At 41.8% G+C, this 23,936-nt stretch overlaps 2 protein-coding genes across 2 annotated transcripts in view; one reads left to right on the plus strand and one right to left on the minus strand.

The window, feature by feature from the left end:
• Window positions 1-716: 716 nt before the first annotated feature.
• LOC308297105 (transmembrane protein 26-like) lies at window positions 717-10,720 on the minus strand. Its single transcript, XM_080740515.1, has 6 exons — window positions 10,472-10,720; window positions 8,032-8,128; window positions 7,670-7,765; window positions 5,913-6,121; window positions 5,520-5,596; window positions 717-2,460 (listed from the first exon to the last, which is right to left on the minus strand). Exons 1-6 carry the CDS (start codon window positions 10,657-10,659, stop codon window positions 2,165-2,167), a joined length of 963 nt encoding a protein of 320 aa, XP_080596641.1. The 5' UTR covers window positions 10,660-10,720; the 3' UTR covers window positions 717-2,164.
• A 12,966-nt stretch (window positions 10,721-23,686) lies between these two features.
• Window positions 23,687-23,936, plus strand: part of LOC308297062 (AT-rich interactive domain-containing protein 5B-like) — a 94,960-nt gene continuing 94,710 nt past the window's right edge. Inside the window, exon 1 of the mRNA XM_080740453.1 lies at window positions 23,687-23,712. Within this exon, the coding sequence (XP_080596579.1) occupies window positions 23,692-23,712 (21 nt within the window). The 5' untranslated portion in view covers window positions 23,687-23,691. The remainder of the gene's footprint in view (window positions 23,713-23,936) is intronic.

A 23,936-nucleotide genomic window follows, 5' to 3' on the forward strand; every position in this document is an offset into this window, starting at 1 on the left:
GTTGCTGTTTTGTGCTGTTTGTTCAACTCCAGTGTCTCCACAGCCTTGAATTCTTCCAAACCATCATAGTAGCATAATAATATCACATAACCAGCCTTTATTTCCCCTGGTTGAGGGGAGTGATACGAATATGAAAGGAGGAGGAAAAGCCATATCAGTCCTTGGGCTGACCAATGAGTGTAAGCTAAAGAGCCAAACACACACTGTACTGAACTGTGTGTGACCTCGCTGCGCATAGAACAGACAAAGATCAAACACAGTAGCTGTGCATATGGTTTGGTCAAACTCATGGCAGAAGAGACACTGAAGTTTGTACAGCTGCATCGGCCCTCACCAATAACTGCACGTCTCAGACTGATCACCTCGGTTGAATAACCTTGGGCAACAATACACACACAGAGACACACACCTATTTGAAATGTATAAATACTGTATATATATACGGTGTGTGTGTATATATATATATATATATATATATATATATATATATATATATATATATATATATATATACAAACATGATTAAAAAAGAAATTAAACTAAATCGAATAATAGGCAGTTGTAAGTATATCTAATTTGTACAGTGATCTGTGTTGATTTTGCTTCTTCTAAATAAAACTGTTGGAAGTTCACTTGGAGTCAATGAGTCATAATACTGATTCTTTGGTATTCTACATGCTAAAATAATTCTACTGTGTCATAATTTTAAATGATATGTCTGACACAAAATGATGTAATTGTATTTTCAACATAAGCCATATATTTATGTAGGATGCATGATTGATGGTCATGAGTCAGGAGACAGCACTGGTTAACAGTGCAGTGAGGAGACTGAAGATGTCTGATAGTGTAACATACTGTATGCTCATCCTTTTAAAAGACTACGGAATATGAATCCAGAGGTAGGCCTACTATATAGGCTAATATTTTGAATGTTACTGGGCTGGCTTTACCCTTTTTCAATCTTCACCCATTCAAATATAAAACATAACATTAATACTCTGTAGCGTTCACTACAACAAAATCGCATTTCAGTGTTGATTTAGTGTATTTTCTTTAATCCAAGAGGATATTTTCACAGTATTAACATCCTTCCTGTGTGGGTCAAGATGACACGAGAGAGAGGGAAAACTGATCTCTCCATCTTTGCTAGTGTCAAAACCACAACAAGTGGGCCTTCTCATGTGTCCTCCCCTGTTCCTGTTAACCTTTCCACTAATTTCCTGTCTACAGAACTTTGGGTCAAAAAATCTTTTGAAATAATTTGAAGTGCTTAGAGCTGTTGCATGAGCCTGATATGATGTGGTTGCTTGGCTAAAAGCAATTACTAATGTGGAACTGGTTTCACTGCTTTACCTATGCTGGCAACTATAGCTCGATCATCATTCAGTGTCTGTACATGCCAGCCTGACACAATATGTTTCAGTGTGATTCCCTTGGACTTCCACACCTGTTTCCTGCTGTGCCCCTCTTCTCTCTTCTGTCTTCCCCCTCAGTGTCCCTGTTTGACTGCCTGTCTTCCCTTTATTTTAACGTCCATTGATAATTTAATAGAAATCCACCATAAGAAGGCCTCATACATTATGCATTTTGAAAAGCAATGTTATGTGTTATGTATCGGCATTCAGCTCACAGTTTCAAACGGAGTTGTTTTCACATCCTCGCTCAGGGCTATACGATATTGGAAGCACATTTTTGCGATATGTTTTGCGATACAAAAAAGGAGTTAGTGAGAGGGGGAGAGAGGGACAGAGAGGGACATTTAGGAGGGAGAGAGGCAGCAAGAGTGCCTATAGCACCTACAGTACACATTACACAATAAACCAGACATGGTGGGTACTGGAAGAACCTGAACACTCTGACTGACAACATCAGCGGCAACATCAGGGTTATTTTCTGCTTACTATATAAAGTTCAAATGTGAAATTGTCAACCCTTAATATAAGAAACATGTCCATTGGTAATTTGTCTGGTCACAATAGTGTACTTTCTTCCTAAACATTTTGTTATACCACGTAAACTACACTTAAGTGCTGTGAAACGTTCCAACTCTGACAGTGGCATTTGGCCATGCCTTAACTTTGGATGTGCATGTGTAGAGCCCATTGAGGTATGGTAAAGCCCCCCTCCTTGGTACCACTTGGCTTCCTCTTCTGTAACTTCTTTATGGAAGCGGAGTACCCTCATCAATGCGACCACTAGGGGCCCTGAAGTCCTGACATATAACAGTCAATCTGTACAAATTCAAGATGACCACCAGGAAGTTCTTAATGGCAAAGAAGAGCAGCATCTGATGGAAGACGTCGAAGTAGGTCATGACGCAGAGTCGCACCACCAGGAAAGGACCGTCCTGAATGAAGAGTGCCTCCACAACAGACCAGATGTCAGTGCTGTGCTTGGTCAGTAGGGAGACCTGCTGATTGCCTCCCACTCCCTCATCGTCTGACTTGGAGTTCACCACTGTTGATGTGGAATAGAGAAGGAAGGCACTTTATAGAGTATATGATATTCATTTGTGTCAATTGGAGGATTTCATTGGTGTTTTTATGTATTTGTTTGTTTTACGTATTCATTGAGGCAAATTCTGCTTTATAATGTAGTAATGTATAATGACTGGGAATTGAAGTCAGAGAGAAGGGAAACAGTCAGCACCATACATACATTAACTGGCTGAGCTTCCAGGCATCCCTTCATTGGTGTTTTTACCGTGTTTCATGTCCACAGGAAACCATGGCAACCACTCAAAATGTAAATTGTCAAATATCTATCTATCTATCTATCTATCTATCTATCTATCTATACATTCGAGAAAACGGTATCTGTGAGTCTGTGTTTACGCCCATAGTCAATCAGATAGTCATAAACGGGCATAAAACGGGCATAAAACAGCCCAGAACAAACTAATTAGGGTTGTGCTTGGTCTTCCACCTCAGACCCATCTTACCGATCATCACCACGAAAGCGTGGGGTGGCTCAAAGTAGCTGACAGAGTACAGCATCTTGCAATGGGCCTGGTGTACAAGATTCACTACACCTCCAAGATACCCATGTACCTGGCAAACTACTTCTTAAAGGTCAAGGATGTTCACGATCACAACACCAGAGGCAGCTCCACTCATCATCATCAACGTAGATTTAACACTAAACAAGGATCTAACTCGTTCTCCTGCTATACCATCAACATGTGGAACGCCCTTCCACAAGCCTTAAAGGAGAGCAAATCCCTAGCCTCCTTCAAAATTGGTATGAAAAGTCACCTTCAGACAGCTGCTACCCGTGACTTGTAAATAGACAAAGCCCCCATGCTCCCCCCCCCCCCCCCCCCCCCCCTTTTTCTTTTTTTTCTTTCTGCCTTTGTATTTGATGTTATGCTTTTGAAACTGATATTATCCTAGATAAAGTGCTATGTTCTATCCGTCTGTCTTTCAATGTTATATGAGATACTTAAAGTGTGGCTCCTGTGGAAATAAGCCTCGGCTTTCTAGGATCTCCTTTTAGTTGACCTTGTACCAGTGATTTGTACTGTCATGAAACTGTACTTTTTCTATTGCAAACTTCTAATACATTCTTCAATCAATCAATCCAATGTCCAATATAGCTTGAGGATTGGTGGATTGGTGAGCTTCACACAACATTTCGGCCAACCACATTGTAAATAGGTGATCTCCAGGTCTCCATGATTGGTCAAGGTTTGTGTGACAACATAATATCTTACTATAAAATGGGGGAAGTGGGGGGCCAATCACAGGCTACGGGCCGTGTGTGCCCGTAGCCTCCAAGGTCCTCGCCACTGACTTGCTGCTACTCCTTGCCATAAGTGCACCTCAAGCTGAAGGCTAGATAAAGAGGGTTTTTAATTGTGGCGTGAAAAGTCCCGCGACGATTACATTTGAAGCTAGCTTCTGTGTGAGAAAAGTCGTGCAAACCGCTGATGTCTAAAGTTGGAACCGCATCTTTAGTGGTTCCCGGCTTAATGGACAATATAAGATTATATACAGTATATATAGCTTAATGAAATGAACTGCTCAAAGGCACCGCTCACTTCAAACTGGGTTAGATTTTCTTTTATTATTAACTGAGAAAAGTGCCTACACACAAACACACACCCGCGCACACAAAAGTATGCACGCTACACTGTAAATCCTCGGTGTTAATTAAATTTTGTCTTGAGAGACAAGGGGTGTGTTTACATGCCTGTGCGCTCATAGTTGCCTGTGGGCTGTCTGTGTGCGGTTTGTTGGTTTCATTGTAAAACTGGTGACCAAATGTTGCTACAACCCATATGCTTGAACAGACATCTTGCAACAATTGGCTAGTTCCAGTCCATAGCCTCTGTGACATGGGTCTGAGGTGTTGATAGTATATACAGTATACAAAGTATACAGTTGAAAAGAAAGATATGCAGGGAGTGGTTCCTTGGCCTGCTGGAACCAGTCACAAAAAGTTGTGCCGTTGATTAATACAGTAGTTTGTGAGATTTGCTCCATATTCACCGACAGATAGATAGATGGGGCGAGAAGATAATCTCCATCCACGGCCTTTGGCCTGGTGGAGATAATAATGAACAAAGTGGGTTAATTTGTAGAAGCGTAGGAATTTTAGCTAAGCGCTCTAAATTCTTTCTGATTGTAATGGTCCATACCAATATGGTGCCTATCATTAGTCACCTATGCTCCATTTCTGCTTGCGGTTTTGTCATAGGTTTTTTTTTCACTCTGACATTATTTCCCTTCCTCGTTTCTTTCTGCATTATAATCATCACATCATCATCATCTTGCTCATCAACTTCTTATTCCTCATTGTCTTCTTCTAAATGCATTTGTGAAACCAAAGCAGATGCGTGCATTAAATCTTGTGAAACGTCAAAACTTGTGACCAATTCTGTGTTCCCAACACTTCAGCAGCAGGGAGTCCCATTCTTCTCCATCCTCAGGTTTAATAGATTTCAGGAGGTCATCTCTGACTCTGTGTGCCCGTCTCCTGCCTGACAACAGCATTCCCCTCACAACCAAGCAGTGAGAATAGAGAGAGGCTGAGGGCCCTATAATCTCTTTACATGGCTGACAGATGAACCTCAACCACTGAACGGTGTCTAAAAGACTGTGTCAGCTTTTTGAGTTTTGAGAATCTTCTTTGGTGAGGTCATTGTGGTTTTCTATGAGGCTCAGGAAGTGAAAACAGATGAATACATTTGGATGAATAATTCAGCAATGGTGGAGATAGAAAGGAAAGCGATATCAGCTCAGCTGTTTTCAATCGTTTACGCAGAGGACTGGACAGGGTGTGCTGACTTTTCTAATGTTTTTAGCCAAGTTCTAAACATGTTTTAGCTTGTTTGGATTGTCCCAGATTGGGTAAAGTTACGTACAATAACACAAGGCTATAACTGCTTAAGTAACCCTGATGCTTAACAGCGCGCGCACACACACACACACACACACACACACACACACACACACACACACACACACACACACACACACACACACACACACACACACACACTCTCTCACACTTACCGGCCAGATGTAGAGGGAACTGTAACATGCTCCAGGTCCATACTGCTAAGATGATGTACACCAGCTGAGGGCTGTCTCTAGAAACGAAACATATGGAAAGTACAGAAACATTCAGCTCTATGGTTTTCAATAATGTTTAACAGGTCGAGACTAATTTAAGTGGAAGACACTGAGCTGATATGCCTGAACAGTTTCAAGGGTACTAGGCAACTGGGAAGATAGCTAAAGAATATTTTGTGCGTGCGTGCGTGCGTGCGTGCGTGCGTGCGTGCGTGCGTGCGTGCGTGCTTGCGTGCGTGCAAGTGTGTGTGTGTGTGCGTATGTACGTGCAAGCTTTACAAAGCAGTGCAAAATAAATCTTGGTGAAATCAAGTGGCATTAACAGCTACCCACTTGACATCCAATAGCGTCTCGCTGGTGAACTCCAGGATGTCCGCTGCCGTGCCAACGAAAATGAGGAGGAGTTGAGACAGCTGATCCCGCGTGACTCCACCCCCGATGGGGAGGAGCCACTTCCCCACAATGAGAAGGATGAGCAGGATCTGATGGAGAATCAGGATCCAGTCATTGGGACAGACTGTCGATAACACCTGGTCAATATTCTAGAGGAGGAACAAGAACAAGAAAGTGTCATTTGGGGGTAAAAATATACTGTATACATACAGTATGGTAAATGGTGCATTTATATAACGCCTCTTTACAAAACACTTTACCATGTGTATTACAGTACATTCACACATCGATGGCAAGGAAACCATGCACGGTGTCAACCTGCCCGTCGGGAGTGTCTTGCTCAAGGACATTTAGACACAAAGCCAGGAGGGGCGAGGGATTGAACCATGAACCTTCCGATTCCAAGACATACGCTCTAACTCCTGAGCCATTACCATTGTTGTGGTCATACATACATAGTAAGGCACTCCCCCCTGTTATGTTTCTCCTTAGCATTTTTTTAATTGTGCCTTGGGGCCATTGTCATTGTTCTTGACATATGGATCCTCATCCTAGTTACTACAAGATCATGACAGTGAAACAGAGGCTGGCTTACAAGGCAACTACATGATCTATACTGTATCTATAGGATCTGCAATCTACTGTCGTAAACATCTATAGGTGAGTGGGTAAAAGGCTGTCTGGAAATCAGATGGTTGCCAGTTTGACCCTTGGCTTTCCCAGTCTACGTGTCCTTGAGCCACTTCCCCCTGTGTGCAGACAACCAGCCGTCTGCTGGTTGTCTGGTATTCTCTAGATCTCTTCCCCGGGGAACTAGAGAATACTCCCTTTCCGTTCCCTATAGTAGATCGCTCTTGCCTTGACTGCATTTTCTAAATTTAGAATGTGAGTTAATTTACAAAGGAAATAAAACCCTGTCTACAACACACAGTAAAATCATCAGAGTTTAAAAATAGACACAGATGGACACGTAAGCATTAATTTCCAGTGAGAAGCTGCTTCTTAAGAACTCATGCAACAGCATTTGTGATTGTGTTTTTGTCTCTTTCCCTCTCTTTTTTCTCCTCAACTTGGAAATGAACAGTTAAGTGGAAGGAAAAAGGAGAAGCATTGTCTTTAAAACATGAAGTGGTTTATCCCAAGGTTTTGTAACCCATTTTTCACCCAGTGCCAATTGCCTAAGCCGTAATCCTGGTACTACTCTCCCTCTGCCAACTTGGAGGAGCCCCGAACTGAGCTCATGCATCCTTCAATACATGAGGAGTGAGCAGGCTGCTTCTTATCAACTGATGGGGGGGTTCCCCGGTATAGGACGTGTGGAAGGAACACGTTATTCCAACCAGTTCCTTTCCCCCTCCATCAGGCGACCCGGCTGACCAGGGGGAGGCAGTATAGAGACCAGGATTACTGCATGTTTTTGTGAGGGTACCTACCCTAGGGGACATGGGAAGAACATGCAAACTCCACACAGAAAGGCCCTTTCACCAACCCCACCTAGGGTATGGAGAACATGCCCCCAGCGTCTCGGTGGGAATCAAACCCAGGACCTTCTAGCTGTGAGGCGACAGCGATATCGACTGTGCCCTGTGCCACTGTGCCGCTGTGCCCCCCATCTTGGCTGTTTTTCAATGCATAACTGTGTTTAGGAGTGGGAGACATATACTGGTAGGCTGAAAATGTCCGTCTGTCCACCTTACCTTCAGTAGGTCAGCGTAGGTGGTGTTTTGTACCGTCCTATTCAGGGTAATCACTCCTAGTCCTCGTACACTCTCCCAAGAGTCCAGTTTCCTACACTGAAATGACAACATGGTGTCATTCAAGCCAGCAGACTGGAGCTTTGAGAACTGTTCGGTGAATGAACAAATGAATGATATGCAATTGTTACAAATAGTAGGTCTACTGTACATCTACCTAGTGGTAGACATTACCCGCCTCTACCCACAGACACAGCATCAGCCTTATCTCTCATAGCTGTATTAATTAATGATTTGGAGCTATAAAATAAATGTTTAGTAATTATAAATTGACAGAGGGATGTTCTTCCATTTTAGTGGTGTACCTGAGGGTCGCTGGTTTTATTTTCCTGGTGGTGGAGCTCCAGAAGCCAGATGGAGGGAATGATACTTATTAGAAACAGGAGGATTGCTGGAGAAAACCTGGAAGACAATCAACTGGAAGACTTTAATAGCTGGGACTTTCCTGAAGAAAAGAACATGATACACAGTAACACAGAGAATGGCAAATAGTGCTGGAAATGAAACCTCTGGATTAATTTAGACACATATTGTCTCCCCATCTCTCCAGCTCTTTAATAAACAGAACATATATTTTCAGATGGGTTGCCAATTTCATCCTATCAAGAGAAGACGCGTGGGTACATATTTATCACATTCAATTTTATCGAGTTCCAGTTCTTTATGTCTGGACATTTCTTTGTGTCATCACTTCTAATTCCACTAGCTTATCCTGTATCCTGTATGAGTTCTCTCTTCTGTTTGGATAAAATTGAAAATGTATTTTCTGTTTATTAAATAGCTAGAGAGGTGGGGGAAACCCCTGTTACTGTAACTGGTCCTAGCTGTGGATAACTATTGAACAGAGGAGCAGTTGGAGTTTGGTGTCTTCCTTAAGGACAGTTTTTGACAAACAACTGCTCTACCTCCTGAGCTACTGCCTTGGTAATTTTCTTCTCAAAATCAGATTTTTGTTTTTTTACTTAAAATATAGTATAAAATAAGGCTTTGATTGATTGATTGATTGATTGATTGATTGATTGATTGAAATAGCACAGAGATAGGCCTACAGTAAAACACTTAGGTTAAAAGGACAACACAAAAAAGTCCTGCAGGGGACTTGTTTCCATTGTTAAAGAGTAAAGACAGGGCAACAGATTATTTTAGATAACTCAAATAATGTGAAAACACTTACTATGTTATAATAAATGTTGTAAGTTGTTGTTTGAATAGTTAAATCTACCCTGCTCCCCATTATTCAATAATCATGCAGTTGAGCAATTCTTTGATGTAGTGGAAGACGTCCAACCTTTAAATGTTAGTTATTAACTGTAGAAATGCTTCAAATGCACTCCAAATAGAGCTCGTTTTGAACGTTTAAAGACGTATATTTATAGACCAATATTGTACAGATTACCCAACAGGCTACCATACTCCATTCTACCTGTACATTCAGCTTTACAGAACGTATTTTAAGTCATTAATATACAGTATAATTTGTGGTGCTACTCAGAGCACATATCTCCACCAGGCTTGTTGCCTATAACCAGGGATGTAGTCCTGGGTTGCAGCCGTCAGGACACAAGGGGAAATGGGGAAACATAATAACTTTTAGGGCCACTATGGCCAGAAGTGAACTCAAGTGACAGTTCTTTTGGAACCTCAACATGCAATTTGGGATGATTGGATTGCGTTCATGCCCTTTTTTGTAAGAAACAGATTTTTAAAGCCATTTACAGGCAAACGGTGTGAAATATCAAAACCCCGTTTGACGCTCAAATGACTCACTCTATCATTCGTATCTAATTTGGTGGAGAAAAGAATTGTATTTCTGCAACAAAAAGTGTGAACCACAAACTCTGGAAGCTGAATCTTATTAGTAAAGTTGAATATGAAAAAGCTGTTTCCCTAACTTTAAGCTCCTATATCCTATATTTCCTTAGAAATGTGACAAACATATTCATTAATTCCCTCACTTATTCCCACGTTTACAACACACTCTTTTTTTCATCAGTAGGCTACTTTACTCATTCCTTCACCCCTCTCTTTCTCTCAGACGGATGTCTATGAGATACATAAATTAGTGTGGTTCCTGTGGAAATAAGCCTTGGCTTTCTAGGATCTCCTTTTAGTAGACCTTATACCAGTGATTTGTGCTGTCATGAAACTGTACTTCTTTTTCTAATGCAAACTTCTAATAAATTCTTCATTTTCAATTTCAGGCTTATTTAGTAAAACAAACAAACAAACAAACAGCAGGTAAAATCTAACGATTTCTAAAGTATTGAAACTGAAGAAAGGTGATCAATTGTCCATAAAAGCTATACAATTTATCAATAACAAATACCAACAGAATAAAATGATCTGTTTCAAGATGCTATACTGTAAAAGCTCTAGTTTAAATGAACGCATGGAGGAAAGAGCTGTCAGATGGGTTCCTATAAGTTTAAAGTAAAGAGAACCACCCCATCCTCATGCTGAGGGGTTCAAAACAATGGGAGTGGGACAGGATGCAGGCTTTGGCTTTCTATGAAAGGGGGAGGGGAGGGAGCAGTCAGGGTGGGTGCAGTTATAGTATCGGGAAGGGAGACAATATATATTTTAAAACATTGTATTAAAATGATCCAGATTGTGAAATTAAAATCACACACTTTTCAAAATGTGTAGGTATGCGAGGCAGCTAGGGGGGAGTACTTAAAACGTGTAGTAGGCCTAGGTCCAAGGCACAGTTGCACACCTTTACATGCATAAAGAAAATAATCTTACCATTTATAATCTTTTCCTTTACGTCTCTTCATTGTGATGATCATCTCACCAACAAGTGGCAGGAATAGGAATGTAAGAAACCAGTAAGTGTTGTCTTTCTTCACCCATGTCACTCTCCAGACCCCAATCAATGAGATGAGGATAAAAAGTGCCCTTGTAATAACTGCACATACAAACTTAACCACCATGTTGTCTTGCAGGTTGATATTATTATTGTAGGCTGCGGGTCGCTCTCGTCCCGTTACTTCAAATTCCAGGCAGCGACAATGAACTAAACTTTACGTTTTCGAACAAAGTCCCAAAAGTTTTGACCCCGCCTCTAAAGAGGGACTGATTGTTGTATGCTACAACTGAATTGCTTACTTGCACAATATTTTGACCTCAATGAATCAATGCATCCCTTTGTTATGCCGCATAACCCCCGGGCGTCATTGCGAACACAACAGAGAGCCGTTTCTTTATTACACGGCACGCTATTACGATTCGGATATGATTCATGATAATGAATGACTGACATCACGATGCTGTCATTGAAGAGAGAGCCGTTTTAGTCGTGTACAGCAGAGGGCAGCATTGCACCGGCGTAATGCTGACTAAGGTGAACGGTTATGTCGATAAGCCTATCAGATCAAGCAGCAGGGCTGTAGACTTGGGGAGTTGGGGCCATTATGCATGTTCTGCTTCTGCATGAGTGAGTTTTCATTGATGTATCCGTTTTCCTTTGTGTGTCGCCTATACCTTAACATTTGGCTTTTACAGCTATTATTATTAATTAATTATTAAGCTATTATTAATGTCATATATATTTTCCTCTTTCCCTGTTCCTCCTCATAATTAGGCCTACTCCATGATTCCTCATCTAAGTTAGGCTACGATTCATTTAACAGCTCTGTTTACACTTTATTTATTCACATTTTCTCATATATTATTGTACAAACATTGTTTTGTTTTGAGAAATGGTATTCTGACTGCCAATGGCTGCATGCTGTGATATTTTTTTTTATTTTTTATTTATTTATTTTTTTCAAAACAATCCCTTTGCCAGACAGACAAACAGACAGACAGACAGACAGACAGACAGACAGACAGACAGACGGATGGATGGAGGAAACTGTAGAAAGGTCACTCAGACCTTGGAAAAGAGACAGACTTTTCCTGTCTTTGTTCCAAATCATCTATCACCATCCTGCAGTTTGCATAACGTGAAATCACAACAAAAATATCAGCAAATAGAGGGGGGAACAGAAGTATCCAGTGTCACTCACAGGCAGGCCTGTGGCATAACTTGTGTTTTTTCCAATAGCCGTATTATTATTTTTCCAATAACATACCGTTGCATCTGTCAAAATGTGTCCCTGGTTGTTGTCCTATTTCCTGGAATCTAAGTCACCCGCAGTCTGACCCTGAAGGTTTAGCACCATGCACCTACTCTAGCACAGTATGTTTCCAGATAGACAGGAGAGAAATAATTAAATACAAATGTAAAAGTGCAGTTTGGGGAAAATGCAAGTTTGACTCCAAACAGACACCGCCGGGGACCCAGCTCCATATATGGAGATGTCTTGGCCATACTGTATATGGAGCATGACATGAAGCGTCCGTGAGGTCAAATGTCTTGGCCATATATGGAGCGTGACATGAGGCGTGACGCGCGCACGGACGGACATGATCTGCAGGTTTTCCTACTAAATGTGACCTACGGTCGCAACAAGTACCATTATAGGCCTATTCCTTCGCATAATGGAAGCACACAATTCCCGATGAAGCCCTGCGATTTGACATATGGCTCGCCCCAGAGGCTCCAACCACACCAACAAGCAAACAAACAAACAGGCTAATAATATATCTGCTGAAGAACCCATGGTTTTAAAAAGTTATTCTGTGTAGCAGTGCTCAGTGCTTGTCATGAATAGACTGTGGTGGTGCATTTAATGAGTAGTAGGCCTATATGACAAAGATCAGGGATCGGACTGGTCAGTGGTGATTCAGTGATTGCTGCCTCTGTTGTCATGCAAATACAGCCGTGAACTGAAGCTTTTTGCTGCACCAGAAAGGAAACAGACGACAGATGTCCGTAGTCTGTTCCGCTTTTTAATAATAGTACTGTCTGGATAGCAAATATTGCCCCTGCAATTAAGGAGGGTATAGGCTAAGTCTGGTTGTGGAGCTAATAATTGGATACTGCATCGTACGACAGGGGACCACTTGCTTAAAACCAGCAATGCCGGATCCTGAGTGAGTCTATGGGCCTCTGAGCCTGAGTCCACCTCAGGACCCCCCCAACACGTTTTCACCACAGCCAGAGCCAACCTCACATGCACACAAAGGAGATAACAGCTCTTAAATGACAATAAATAAACAAATACATTCGGGCTCTGGAACAGTGGCTATAGGTTAAGCCTGACACATTTTATAGAGGGCCCCCTGAGTCCCTGACATTTGACAGAGTGCAGTCTAGTTACTGCGCCAGCAGAGCGTGCAAGTATTGCGTTCGGTTGCGTATGTAGGTAGCAGTGTTTAAGCCCATAGCCCAATCAGGGACCAGCATTTCTGTCAACGTCATCATTAACAGCTAATGAGGGTCGGGACCAGCATTCCTGGTGATGCCAGTGGTGATGTCTGGCATCGCAATTGGTGATGCCAGTGGTGAGTGCACCTCATGGCAAGCCAAGCGCACAACACAAGTAGGCCATACATGGCCTACTTCTGCACAGGGAGCAAGTTGGCACATCGACAGAGTGCAGTTCTAGTTATTTCTTTATTTTTATTTTGTATATATATTTTCAAATGTAGAAAAAGAAAATGCGATTTTTACTCGAGTCGCGTCCCATAAAAAATGGTCCGTGACTTGAATCCGTGACCCACAAATGGGAACCACTTTTTGGAAAACAGTGAGTTAACTTATGGAGGATTGTAGCCTCTAGTCACCTGCATGTAGTTCCCAGGACTGTCCAGAAGGTGGCGGTCAACTCCACGCCGTCTAGGAACATAACTCAACAGGACATTTCACAAGGTGAGTAGGCTGATAAATGTTGCCCTGCAGTCAACCTGACACTGGTGCTACTGCCAAAAAGCTAAGAATAATGAGGAAAGGATGGAGGTGGGGAAAGAAGAGTGTTGAGGTCTGTTAAGAATTAGCAGCTTCATCACATCATTGTGATGCCAAGTTATTTCTTTGAGGGACAAAATATGTTTTGTTTCAACATTAATACAAATTCCAGCCACTTGCCTAAACATAACTCAACTTTTCCAAAGGACCACTTTTCGATGAATGCCCTTTTAAGGAGTTACGCTGAATCCATCTGTCCTTTGTCAGTTCATTCATTTCATGACAGATGAGATGACCTGCGATGGAAAGCCATGTAAAAGACAACTGGAAAAGGCATGGGGCCTTTAGCCAATGAGGGAGCAGCATTAGGCCTATCCGTCACCATCAACAAGTGCGACCTGATAAAAAAACAAATACAAATTAAATAAAAAATAACAAAGCGCAAGTTGGCACTTGCCCACCAACATACATACAGACAGCACTCATCATCAATACTCATTCACAGTACTTGCGTACAAGTTGGCACCTTGACAGAGTGCAGTTTGGTCTCCCGCTCTGTTTCAAAACACAGAATATGTTTCAACTTTAGGGCCTGCAGAGTCACACATGTCACACATTTGCATGGGAGAAATTGGAATTAAATGGGTAACACATGACTCACCCTGTCTCAGCCCAACAGCTGCACAGAGCCCGGCACTTATTGGACAAATATGATTCGCCTCAGAGCAGAGAAGGCCTTCAAAGCTTCTTTTTCCCCCCTATGTGGAATTTTTGACGTAAGCCGAAAAATAAAAGAGATATTGAAAGGGATTTAGAGTGAAACATATTGGGTTGCCTTTAACCCATAATATGGGTGTTCATTTTCCTTTCACTCGGTGGATGTGTCTGAACTTAACTTGACAACTGTTATGAATTCTGCATTAGAAAATCAAAACAAAAGGCTATTATGCAGCTCGGGGCTGGGCTCCGCTCGCTACTTGGCTCACATTCATAGTACAGTAAACAGCCCACAGATGTTTTATATTGATATTAATGACCTAAATTTGCCCTGTGTAGAGGGAAAGGCCAAGCATAGCATAGGGATTATGTTCTCAGCCATGTATCACACACAGCACAGACAGCAATCTCATTTAGCTTCAGTGAAGTTTACAATGAGTGGTTTTTGCATAGGTCATTTAGCCGTCTCAACATACCCGTTACCATAGAAACTTCAAGTGATTCCCAAATTGCCATATAAGATGAGATAAATTATAAATGCTACAGTAGGAAGTAGGCCTATAACATAGCCTTTAAGTGTGTGTGTGTGTGTGTGTGTGTGTGTGTGTGTGTGTGTGTGCGCGTGTGCGTGCGTGCGTGCGTGTGTGCGTGCGTGCATGTGCATGTGTGTGTGTGTGTAGTCTATAGGCTATCATATATTCACTAACATAGTGCTTCTCTGCTACATTTTTCAAAACGTTTCCTTTGTCTCAATTGGCCCTTTGCCCCATTGGCCCATCGCCCTATTCATATAGTCCCAATATAGACATTGTTGGAAAGTCTCATGGGATTGGAATATGAATGGGATTCACAGGAATTAAACAGATTCAAATTTACACAGACAATACAGAATACAACATAGGATGTACACAGTATGTAGGTTTAATGTGACTCATCTAAAATGGCAGGGTTGCATTCTGTAATAATACGATACAAATTGTATAAATGTAGGATCCTCACCAGAAGGAGGATAACATGGATTGGTGGATTATCTGATAATCGTTGATCCCTGACATTTATGTCTCATAACAATTCAGTGATAATGTATTATACAGGTGCAGAGTGGTGAGATCACTGTCCATCGTGGCTTCATCGTTGATTATAGTTTGACCGGTGGGTGCCATATAGCTACATACAGTGATGGTTTGAAATGCATTGGACAAATGGTAAATGGCAAGCACAGATTGTGTGATGTCTTCCTCAGATGTGGCGGAGATGCTTTGACCTCTTTCCTTCAAAAAGGCTTTTTTAGATTCACCGGTGTTCACTTTCCTGACTGCAGTGAAAACACCCATAACCCACAGGCGGCTGTAACTCAATCCAACAAAATGCCTTTTCAATCACCCTCATCGTTTATAGTTATACCCCACTGGTCTGGACATTTGCATAAATACATTATTCATGCTTCTAATCCTGGTTTCAGATGGAAAGATATAGAGTGTGAGACTGTGCACGTGCATTAAGTTCATGTGTTTTGTGCGGGTGCGCGTTTGTGTGTGAGAGTGTGTCCTGAACTCCTGATGTGTATGCAGATGGCAGGGGGGAATGAAGCAGACTGTTTTGTTTGTGGTCTGCACATTTCTGATTCAGCTGAGCACTCTCTGTCATTGAAGCAAATTTACATTTGCCAGCCATAATAACCTTATACCCATAGTAATGTTAACACTTGTATACACTCAAACTCACGTTGCTGTGCCACATGATTACATTCGTGTGATGCTTAATAAAATGACTCACTTGACATTATCAGACAATTCAGCTGTAATAGTGGCCCATGCAGATGTGAAATTGTGTTTCGCAGGCAATTAGCTCATTGTTATGGCAGCCATTCAGACTAGGCCAAACAATGTTTGCCTTGTGAATTATGATGACTAGTGGGCATATAGATATATGATATTAGGCATGCACAATGACCACAGCCACTAATGGATAAAATAATGGCTCTCTTGGCGAATGAGTGCACTTGGTTGTTGAATATTGTAATTGAAAAGGTGGAAACTGATGATTAAACATGAGGTATGATGTGAAATTAGGAGAAATAGCTTGCATGAATTTAGATAAGAGCAGAGAGGAGAGAATTTGTCTTGTTATTGTTTCAAGACGTTGTATTGTGACCATGTATTGTAACCGTTATAATTAGAATTAGTAAAAAACAGCATACTCTACAGCATGTTTGTGAAATACACACTAGACATCACAGAGATACTGACATACTGTATTGTCTGCCAGTTATAGGATTGTGTTCCACTGTAGACTAGTTAACGGATCTGATCAAACATGAAACACCTTCTTATATCAATGGAAACAATCTTATCAAACTCCCTTTGACCATGTCTGACTCAAGTAATTAAAGTGTCATTTTTAATAAAGTAATTGGATTTTCTTTATCTGTTTATGCACTGTCTTCTGTAGGTGGACTCCAGTGTAACTGAATGGGGGAAATGTAAGACCATCTTATAATGAGGTGGAGAAGCTAAACATAGCCCAGTAACATTACTCAGATCTCGTTACCTTTCCTAAAGTCATCTTGCAGAGCAGGCTTTTGTCATGTGATTATGGCAACACAAAGACACAGGTGTAAAGTTACTATTGAAACGTGCGCCCGGGAACAAATTTACTTGATGGATTTTTAATGGGCCACAGCTTTCCATTGTTGATAGATGGATCATTCTCCACTGTGTAATATAGGAGTGGCAAGAGATAGTGAGATAGTGTAGCTATGTTGACCTAATTTCCCTGAGGCTTTCTTCTTCATGTGTTTTGTAGATACACTATAATGGTGCTTGGCATGGAAACCGGAACGCTCGCCCCTAAACACACTCGGAGTTCTCGCCCCCAGCGGCAGAACGCACGCCCCCCAGCGGTGGACTACTCGCCCCCAGATTCTATTGCCCCAGTGAGGCGGACGACTGGGCCCGCTTAGTGAACAGACTACAGCCCCTAATATTAAGTTAGGAAATAGTTGGGCAAAAAACAGTTACAATGACAGAGGCGCACCATCTGAAGAGGACTTGAGCCACGAGGCACCCCAGAGCAAGCCATCAGGCGAGCGAGTCATTGTGCCGAACGTGGCAAAGTCAGCTTCAACCGACTCAACACGTTCAAGTTACAGTGCGTCCCAATAGGGACAGAATCCTATATCACCGCCCACCCCCTCTTAGTCTCGGACAGTACCCCCGAGACGTCAAACGTGGCCGAGTAGGTCCTGGTGCAGCCAGAAATACCTGGTGGGTCAGACCGCTCCGTCATCACCTGCAATCTGCCAGTTAGATTATGAGATAATGGGCCTCATTCACTGAATTCATTCACAGGGGCAGCATAGCTCAGGGGTAGAGAAATCGCCATTAGTGCTTGAAGGGTTCTCAAAGGGTTCCCAGTTCGAATCTGGGCTCCCCCGCTGTCAAAGAGTCCTTGAGCAAGATTCTAAACCCCTATTTGGTCCCGGTGAGCAGGTTGGTGAATGTAATGCACAATCTATGTAAAGCGCCTTGGATAAAAGCGCTATATAAATTTACCATTTAAGCTGTTCGTAAATAAAGTGACAGAAAATAAATAATTATTGGTTGAATTTGCATTATTTCAGGGCGCCCGCTGGCCTACTGGTCCAGGCGCATACCACTTAGGCATTGCCACATACATAGAGTTATAACCAGTAAGACTCCCTAATCGGGAGATAAGCGACCGTTGGTCGCTTATCTCCACAAATAGGCCAAAAGTTTGTTTTACCAATTATCAAGACATACGGGCAGTTGACAGTTTGCCATGGTTACTCATTGAAGTTGAATCTCCATATATGGAGATAACCTACGCATCACACTAAGTCTGACCTCACCAGCCCATATTTGGGCATGAGCAACTTATGTCTCCATATATGGAGATATGATGACATCACACAGTCCTCAGCCGATGATGTGGCGTGATGTCATACAATACACAAACGAGCCCTACAGTATAAAGGGGCAATTCTTGCCAGGAAAGAAGCATTTCTTCGACTCAGACCTTATCGCCAGGGTTGGCTTATAGCAGCTGTCGGTAGGACCATATATGGATTCTGTTTGTGTGGATCTCCTAACAGGGCATCATCTGGGATACAATCCCTTTTATGCCCATATATGGAGATCCCTAACAGAATCCCTTTCATGCCCATATATGGAGATCCCTAACAGAATCCCTTTTATGCCCATATATGGAGATCCCTAACAGCATCCCTTTTATGCCCATATATGGAGATCACTAACAGCTAACAGAATCCCTTTTATGCCCATATATGGATATCCCTAACAGAATCCCTTTTATGCCCATATATGGAGATCCCTAACAGAATCCCTTTTATGCCCATATATGGAGATCCCTAACAGAATCCCTTTTATGCCCATATATGGAGATCCCTAACAGAATCCCTTTTATGCCCATATATGGAGATCCCTAACAGAATCCCTTGTATGCCCATATATGGAGATCCCTAACAGAATCCCTTTTATGCCCATATATGGAGATCCCTAACAGAATCCCTTTTATGCCCATATATTATGGAGAAATCCCTGCTCTGAGTATCTGACATCAGTGTGATGTCACCTGTTTATGCCCATATATGGAGATCCCTGCTCTGCGTATCTGGTTGCTATGGTAAACAGTTGGTTGCTAGGGTAAAAAAACATGGTTGCTATGGTAAACAGTTGGTTGCTAGGGTAAACAGTTGGTTGCTAGGGTAAAACCATGGTTGCTAAGGTGGTTGCTAACGTACACTAACAGACCAGCAACAACAGACTGTTGCCACAGCAACGTACACAAAGGTTTGTGTACACATGTGGTGTGATGTCATACTGATGCGGAGATATGAGCAGGGCAAAGGTGTGACGTGTGACGTGTGACCGACGGACGGACGGACGGACGGCCGGTGGAGGTTTTCATAGTAAACTGCTCCCTGACGGTCGCAATAAGTACCACATAGACATGGATGCCTGGCGGTGTTGCCGGTTCGATTCCCGATGCGGACGACCTTTGCCGTGTGTCACTCCTCATCTCTCCCCCATTTCCTGTCGGTCTACTGTCCATGCAAGCAATAGATCATTTGACATCCATTTTTCGGTCTGTGTTGACTGTTGGCACATAAATATTTTATTTGAGGTTTGGCACTATTGTAATTGATTTTGCATGAAGAATAAGGAATTCTGATGACATACACAAGCTTTGGTCCCATGTAAGTCTGCCTCCGAACAAACGACAGAAAGAGAGTTTGTCAAAATTCACAGACAAAAAATATAATGTTGTGCTCTTGTTGTGTCTTGGGACTTATCTGACTAGTTACGATATTTATCTGGCCTCGATCGGAACCTCTCTGATTAATCCAGGACGTTCGTTTTCGTGTGCAGGATTTATGTTGGTTGAAATCAGGTGATATTCTAGGCCAGATCTGACTGTCATGGTTTGACTTGATCTGGCCCCAGTTGAGACGTCACTGATTGGTCCAGGTCCTGACCGGGCTTGCTGGGTAACCTATAGTCACTTTTTGTGCCACGACCATTAGACAACATTTAATTTCATTTGGATTTTTTCGTATTTGTACACGCCAAGTTAAGTTAATCAGACAAGACATGTTATCCACTTGACAGTCAAAGAGACAGACACAGTTTTCATAGAATGATAGACAGACAGACGGATGGACAGACAGACAGACAGACAGACAGACAGACAGACAGACAGACAGACAGACAGACAGACAGACAGACAGACAGACAGATAGTGACAATCTGCTATATACTGTACAGTAGGTAGGTACACAATATATAGAGTGCAAATACACAATTTCTGCTTTTTTGTCAGTCCTAAAATGTAAAACATAAAGCAACCTCATTAAGTGAGGGGGTAAAAGCTTATCCACATAATATCCTCTTATCCTTCACAGAATATGAGAAACTATCCTTTATTTTTCCATAATTAAGCTAATTGTGTTACAAAATGACCCTAACCCATAGTAAATGGATATTAATACTCAAGTCTGACAATTTTCCAAATTCACTGGTCAGCTTATTTCAGCAAAGTAAGGTGCCCTGATAAACAAACTTGCTGACAGTGTACTGATTGCATAAAGCCAAAATTGCTTGAGTAAAATACTGGCTACAAGCAATCAAACCCCATATTAGAGGCTGCTAGACTCAAATGCTGCCGCTTTCATATTATGAATACATTTTAAAGTTACAGGGACAGTGCAAATGAATAAACATTTGTGTAAACGCCAGTTTAGTCATCTTGGAAAATGTTCAATTGTAGTCCCTGGGCTGGGGCAATGACCTCTAAAAGACAAATAAAAAACAACAATACTGTAGCTACTGTACAAACACACTTCACAAAAACACAAAATACTTTAAAACAAGGACAAGAATACATATGGTTGGTTGTGACTCCGCAGGCGGAAGGCATTGCTGAGTATGTTTTGAACCATGTCCATCCGTGTGTGTGTGTGTGTGTGTGTGTGTGTGTGTGTGTGTGTGTGTGTGTGTGTGGAGGGGGGCTATTTCACATCTTATCGTACATTGTTTCATAGAAATTAGTGATAATACTAAGCCATCATGTCCTCATTATGAATGAATAAAGATTTGTCAGAGTGACTCAATTCATATCAAGCTCTGTATTAGCATCAAAATGTTACTATCTCTGCTGGGCTCTTCTCTTTCTATTGACAAGCAAGCACTTCCAATTACCAGATAAGAGTTTGAGTAGTGCCATTGATTGACTAGGGACTTCATTATGCTGGCTGCCATTAACAATGCAGCCTCATTGATTCAGTCATTGAAATGGCTTAGAGAGAAATCAGGGTAGCTAATAGTAAGACAGGCTCGTGGTCTGCTATATGGGTTTCTGTCAAATATACACTGCAGGAAACCTACACTTCCACAGACAGCCCACACCAGACACCACCACCAAAGTGTTTCATATTCAGTGCCTTCTTTAGGAGCAATGCTGCTACTATTTAGAAAGCTAAAATATGCACATGGCCAGCTGCATTTACACAACAGGAGGATACAACACTGCATCTCTCTCTCTCTCTCTCTCTCTCTCTCTCTCTCTCTCTCTCTCTCTCTCGCTCTCTCTCTCTCTATAGACCTATATACATATACATATATATATATATATATATATATATATATATATATATATATAGCCTATATATATATATATATATATATATATATATATATATATAGCCTATATATATATGTTACAGTATGTTCAAGAAACCAGTAAAAGTTGTCAAGGAGCACTCGTTTTGACGTTCACCACACACTAATCACCACCAGATGGCGACGTCAGCCACTGCTCTGCCATTCACCAGAGTGTATATAAGAGAGTTACGTCACGCTTTGAACTCGCCGCAGACCGGAAGTGTTTACTCTTTATTTACTAGCCTAGCCTAGCCTAGCCTAGCCTAGCCATTAGCTCCATTGTAGTCACTTGGACAGGGCGTTTAACGTGCGCTTGCCCAGGCCTTACGGCCTGGGCATAAATATAACGATTGCATTCACCACGGCTTCGTAACTCGCGCGGCGCTCCGCCGGCCGCGCGGCCCTGGCCCAAGGTCCGCTGGCCTTCGCGCCGCTTGGGGCTTCGTGGACCCAGGGGGGCCTCGTAACTCGTTTGGGCTTCGTGGATACAGGGGGGCTTCGGTAGCCGCTCGCAGTGTCGTGGACAATAGAGCGGCGCACCGCCTGGAGTACGTTGTTGTGGCGACCGCTTGCTCCGCCCCGTGCCGCACCACGAGTGCTCCGCGTCTCGAATGTGCTGTTTCTCTAATATACTATGACATATATATATATATATATATATATATATATATATATATAATATTACACACACACACACACACACACACACACACACACACACACACACACACACACACACACACACACACACACACACACACACACACACACACACACACACACACATATTGAGTCTCCATCACCTGTCCTTCTTGTGTTTTTCACATAAAGAGCAGCATTCGTAGCATCCAGCAACACGAGCAGCACAATGTGTCAGTTAATCACTTGACAAGATGAGAAAATCACTGCGCCGACCCTATCTGTCATTTCAGAAAAGGCCTATTGCGTAATACTATTACTTGAAATAGCCAGTGTGAGAAGCGTGTCGCTGTTGCATGCTCTGCTGTGTGTGGTGGATAAAAGGAGGGCATGGTGGATGGATGTCATGATTGAGGGAAATAGCACACCGCTGTGGACTAAATGGGTACTTTCTGATCGATCAATAACCCTATGCATGCACCTGATGATAAAATGTTGCCAACGGCAAAATAACTAAACGGTTGAGTAGCCTTCTTTGTTAATGAAAGTAGGCTATTGATTCTAAATGTCTGTCTTCTACACTATCACAGTCATAATTTAATTGAAATTGAATCAATAATCTAATTGAAGTTGACATTAATGAATGCCTTTTTAGTGAGCTTTCGTAATTAATCCCAACGTATTTAACGGAAATTCTGAACCTTGTATGTATAGTCTACATACATACATACATACATTACATATACATACATACATAATATATAGGGCTATATTTTTTATATAGACCTATATATATATATAGGTCTATATATATATATATAGGCCTATATATAATACACCGGGTATGTGATTTATCTTTTGGCATTATGGACCGCTTATCGTGTGAAGCGTAGTACTAACTCGGCCAATTTCTTTCTTAGAAGGCTTTCTTCATTTTATAAAGCCCATTATTTTTCTGTAAATCTAACATGTAGGCTACCTCAAGGCTTTTAAGCCATAGCGTGCTCGTTTGCTCAAAGCAATGCAAGAATACCTCATGGGTCCCACATTGCCTTTTGAGGAAACATTTGATAGTCCTATTAACTTTGATGTAACATTGTTTCTTGAAGGCATCCACGGCAAAGCGCACCAGAATCATTACTGTGAGAAATGTGCTTTCATACTGAACGTCTTTCACACAAGTCCTGCAAGATACATACAGTAGAAAGCCACAAAGAAACACTTAAATGTCCACATAGAGACGTAATAAGCGTGGGGTCTTTACGTCCATGGTAAGTCATAGGTTTTATACAAATATATTTGCTCAATTATCTGTAATTATTTCTCAAATAGGAGTTATATCGCTATATCTTGCTCGGACGTATGCGGTAGTTCCATCAACGTCCATTTAAATTATGTGTTACATAATATGTATTAAATGGACACATGTACCGTATCAGGCATAGTCCTACACTAAATTAAGCCGTCTAAATATTTTTACATGAGTGTTTATTAACTACAGACAACATGTTTTATCCGTACAACCGATATGGTCCTTACAGGACCTTCGGCAGCCCATTCAAGCCAGCAAGTTTTGGAGAGCGTGTTGAGTTTAATCAATTCATATCGTCGAGATGGAGCCGAACTCACTGAAGGTAACGTTTCTTATCAACAAAACCTTTATTGAACGCTCACATTCTACTAATCATTAAGTACCGATAGTCGCAATTCTACGTCCGTTCCGCAAAACTTTGAAATATTTCATTGTGTATTTGTGTATCACATCTATATTTTGAACGGCTAAAAATAGTTAACATGCTTCTGAAACGTGTGCGAAAATAGCGATAATTGTACAACGTGCTATTTAAGCCTCCAGACT

The sequence above is a fragment of the Nannobrachium achirus genome (assembly GCF_963921795.1).
Source record: "Nannobrachium achirus genome assembly, chromosome: 13".
Taxonomy (NCBI): Eukaryota; Metazoa; Chordata; class Actinopteri; order Myctophiformes; family Myctophidae; genus Nannobrachium; species Nannobrachium achirus.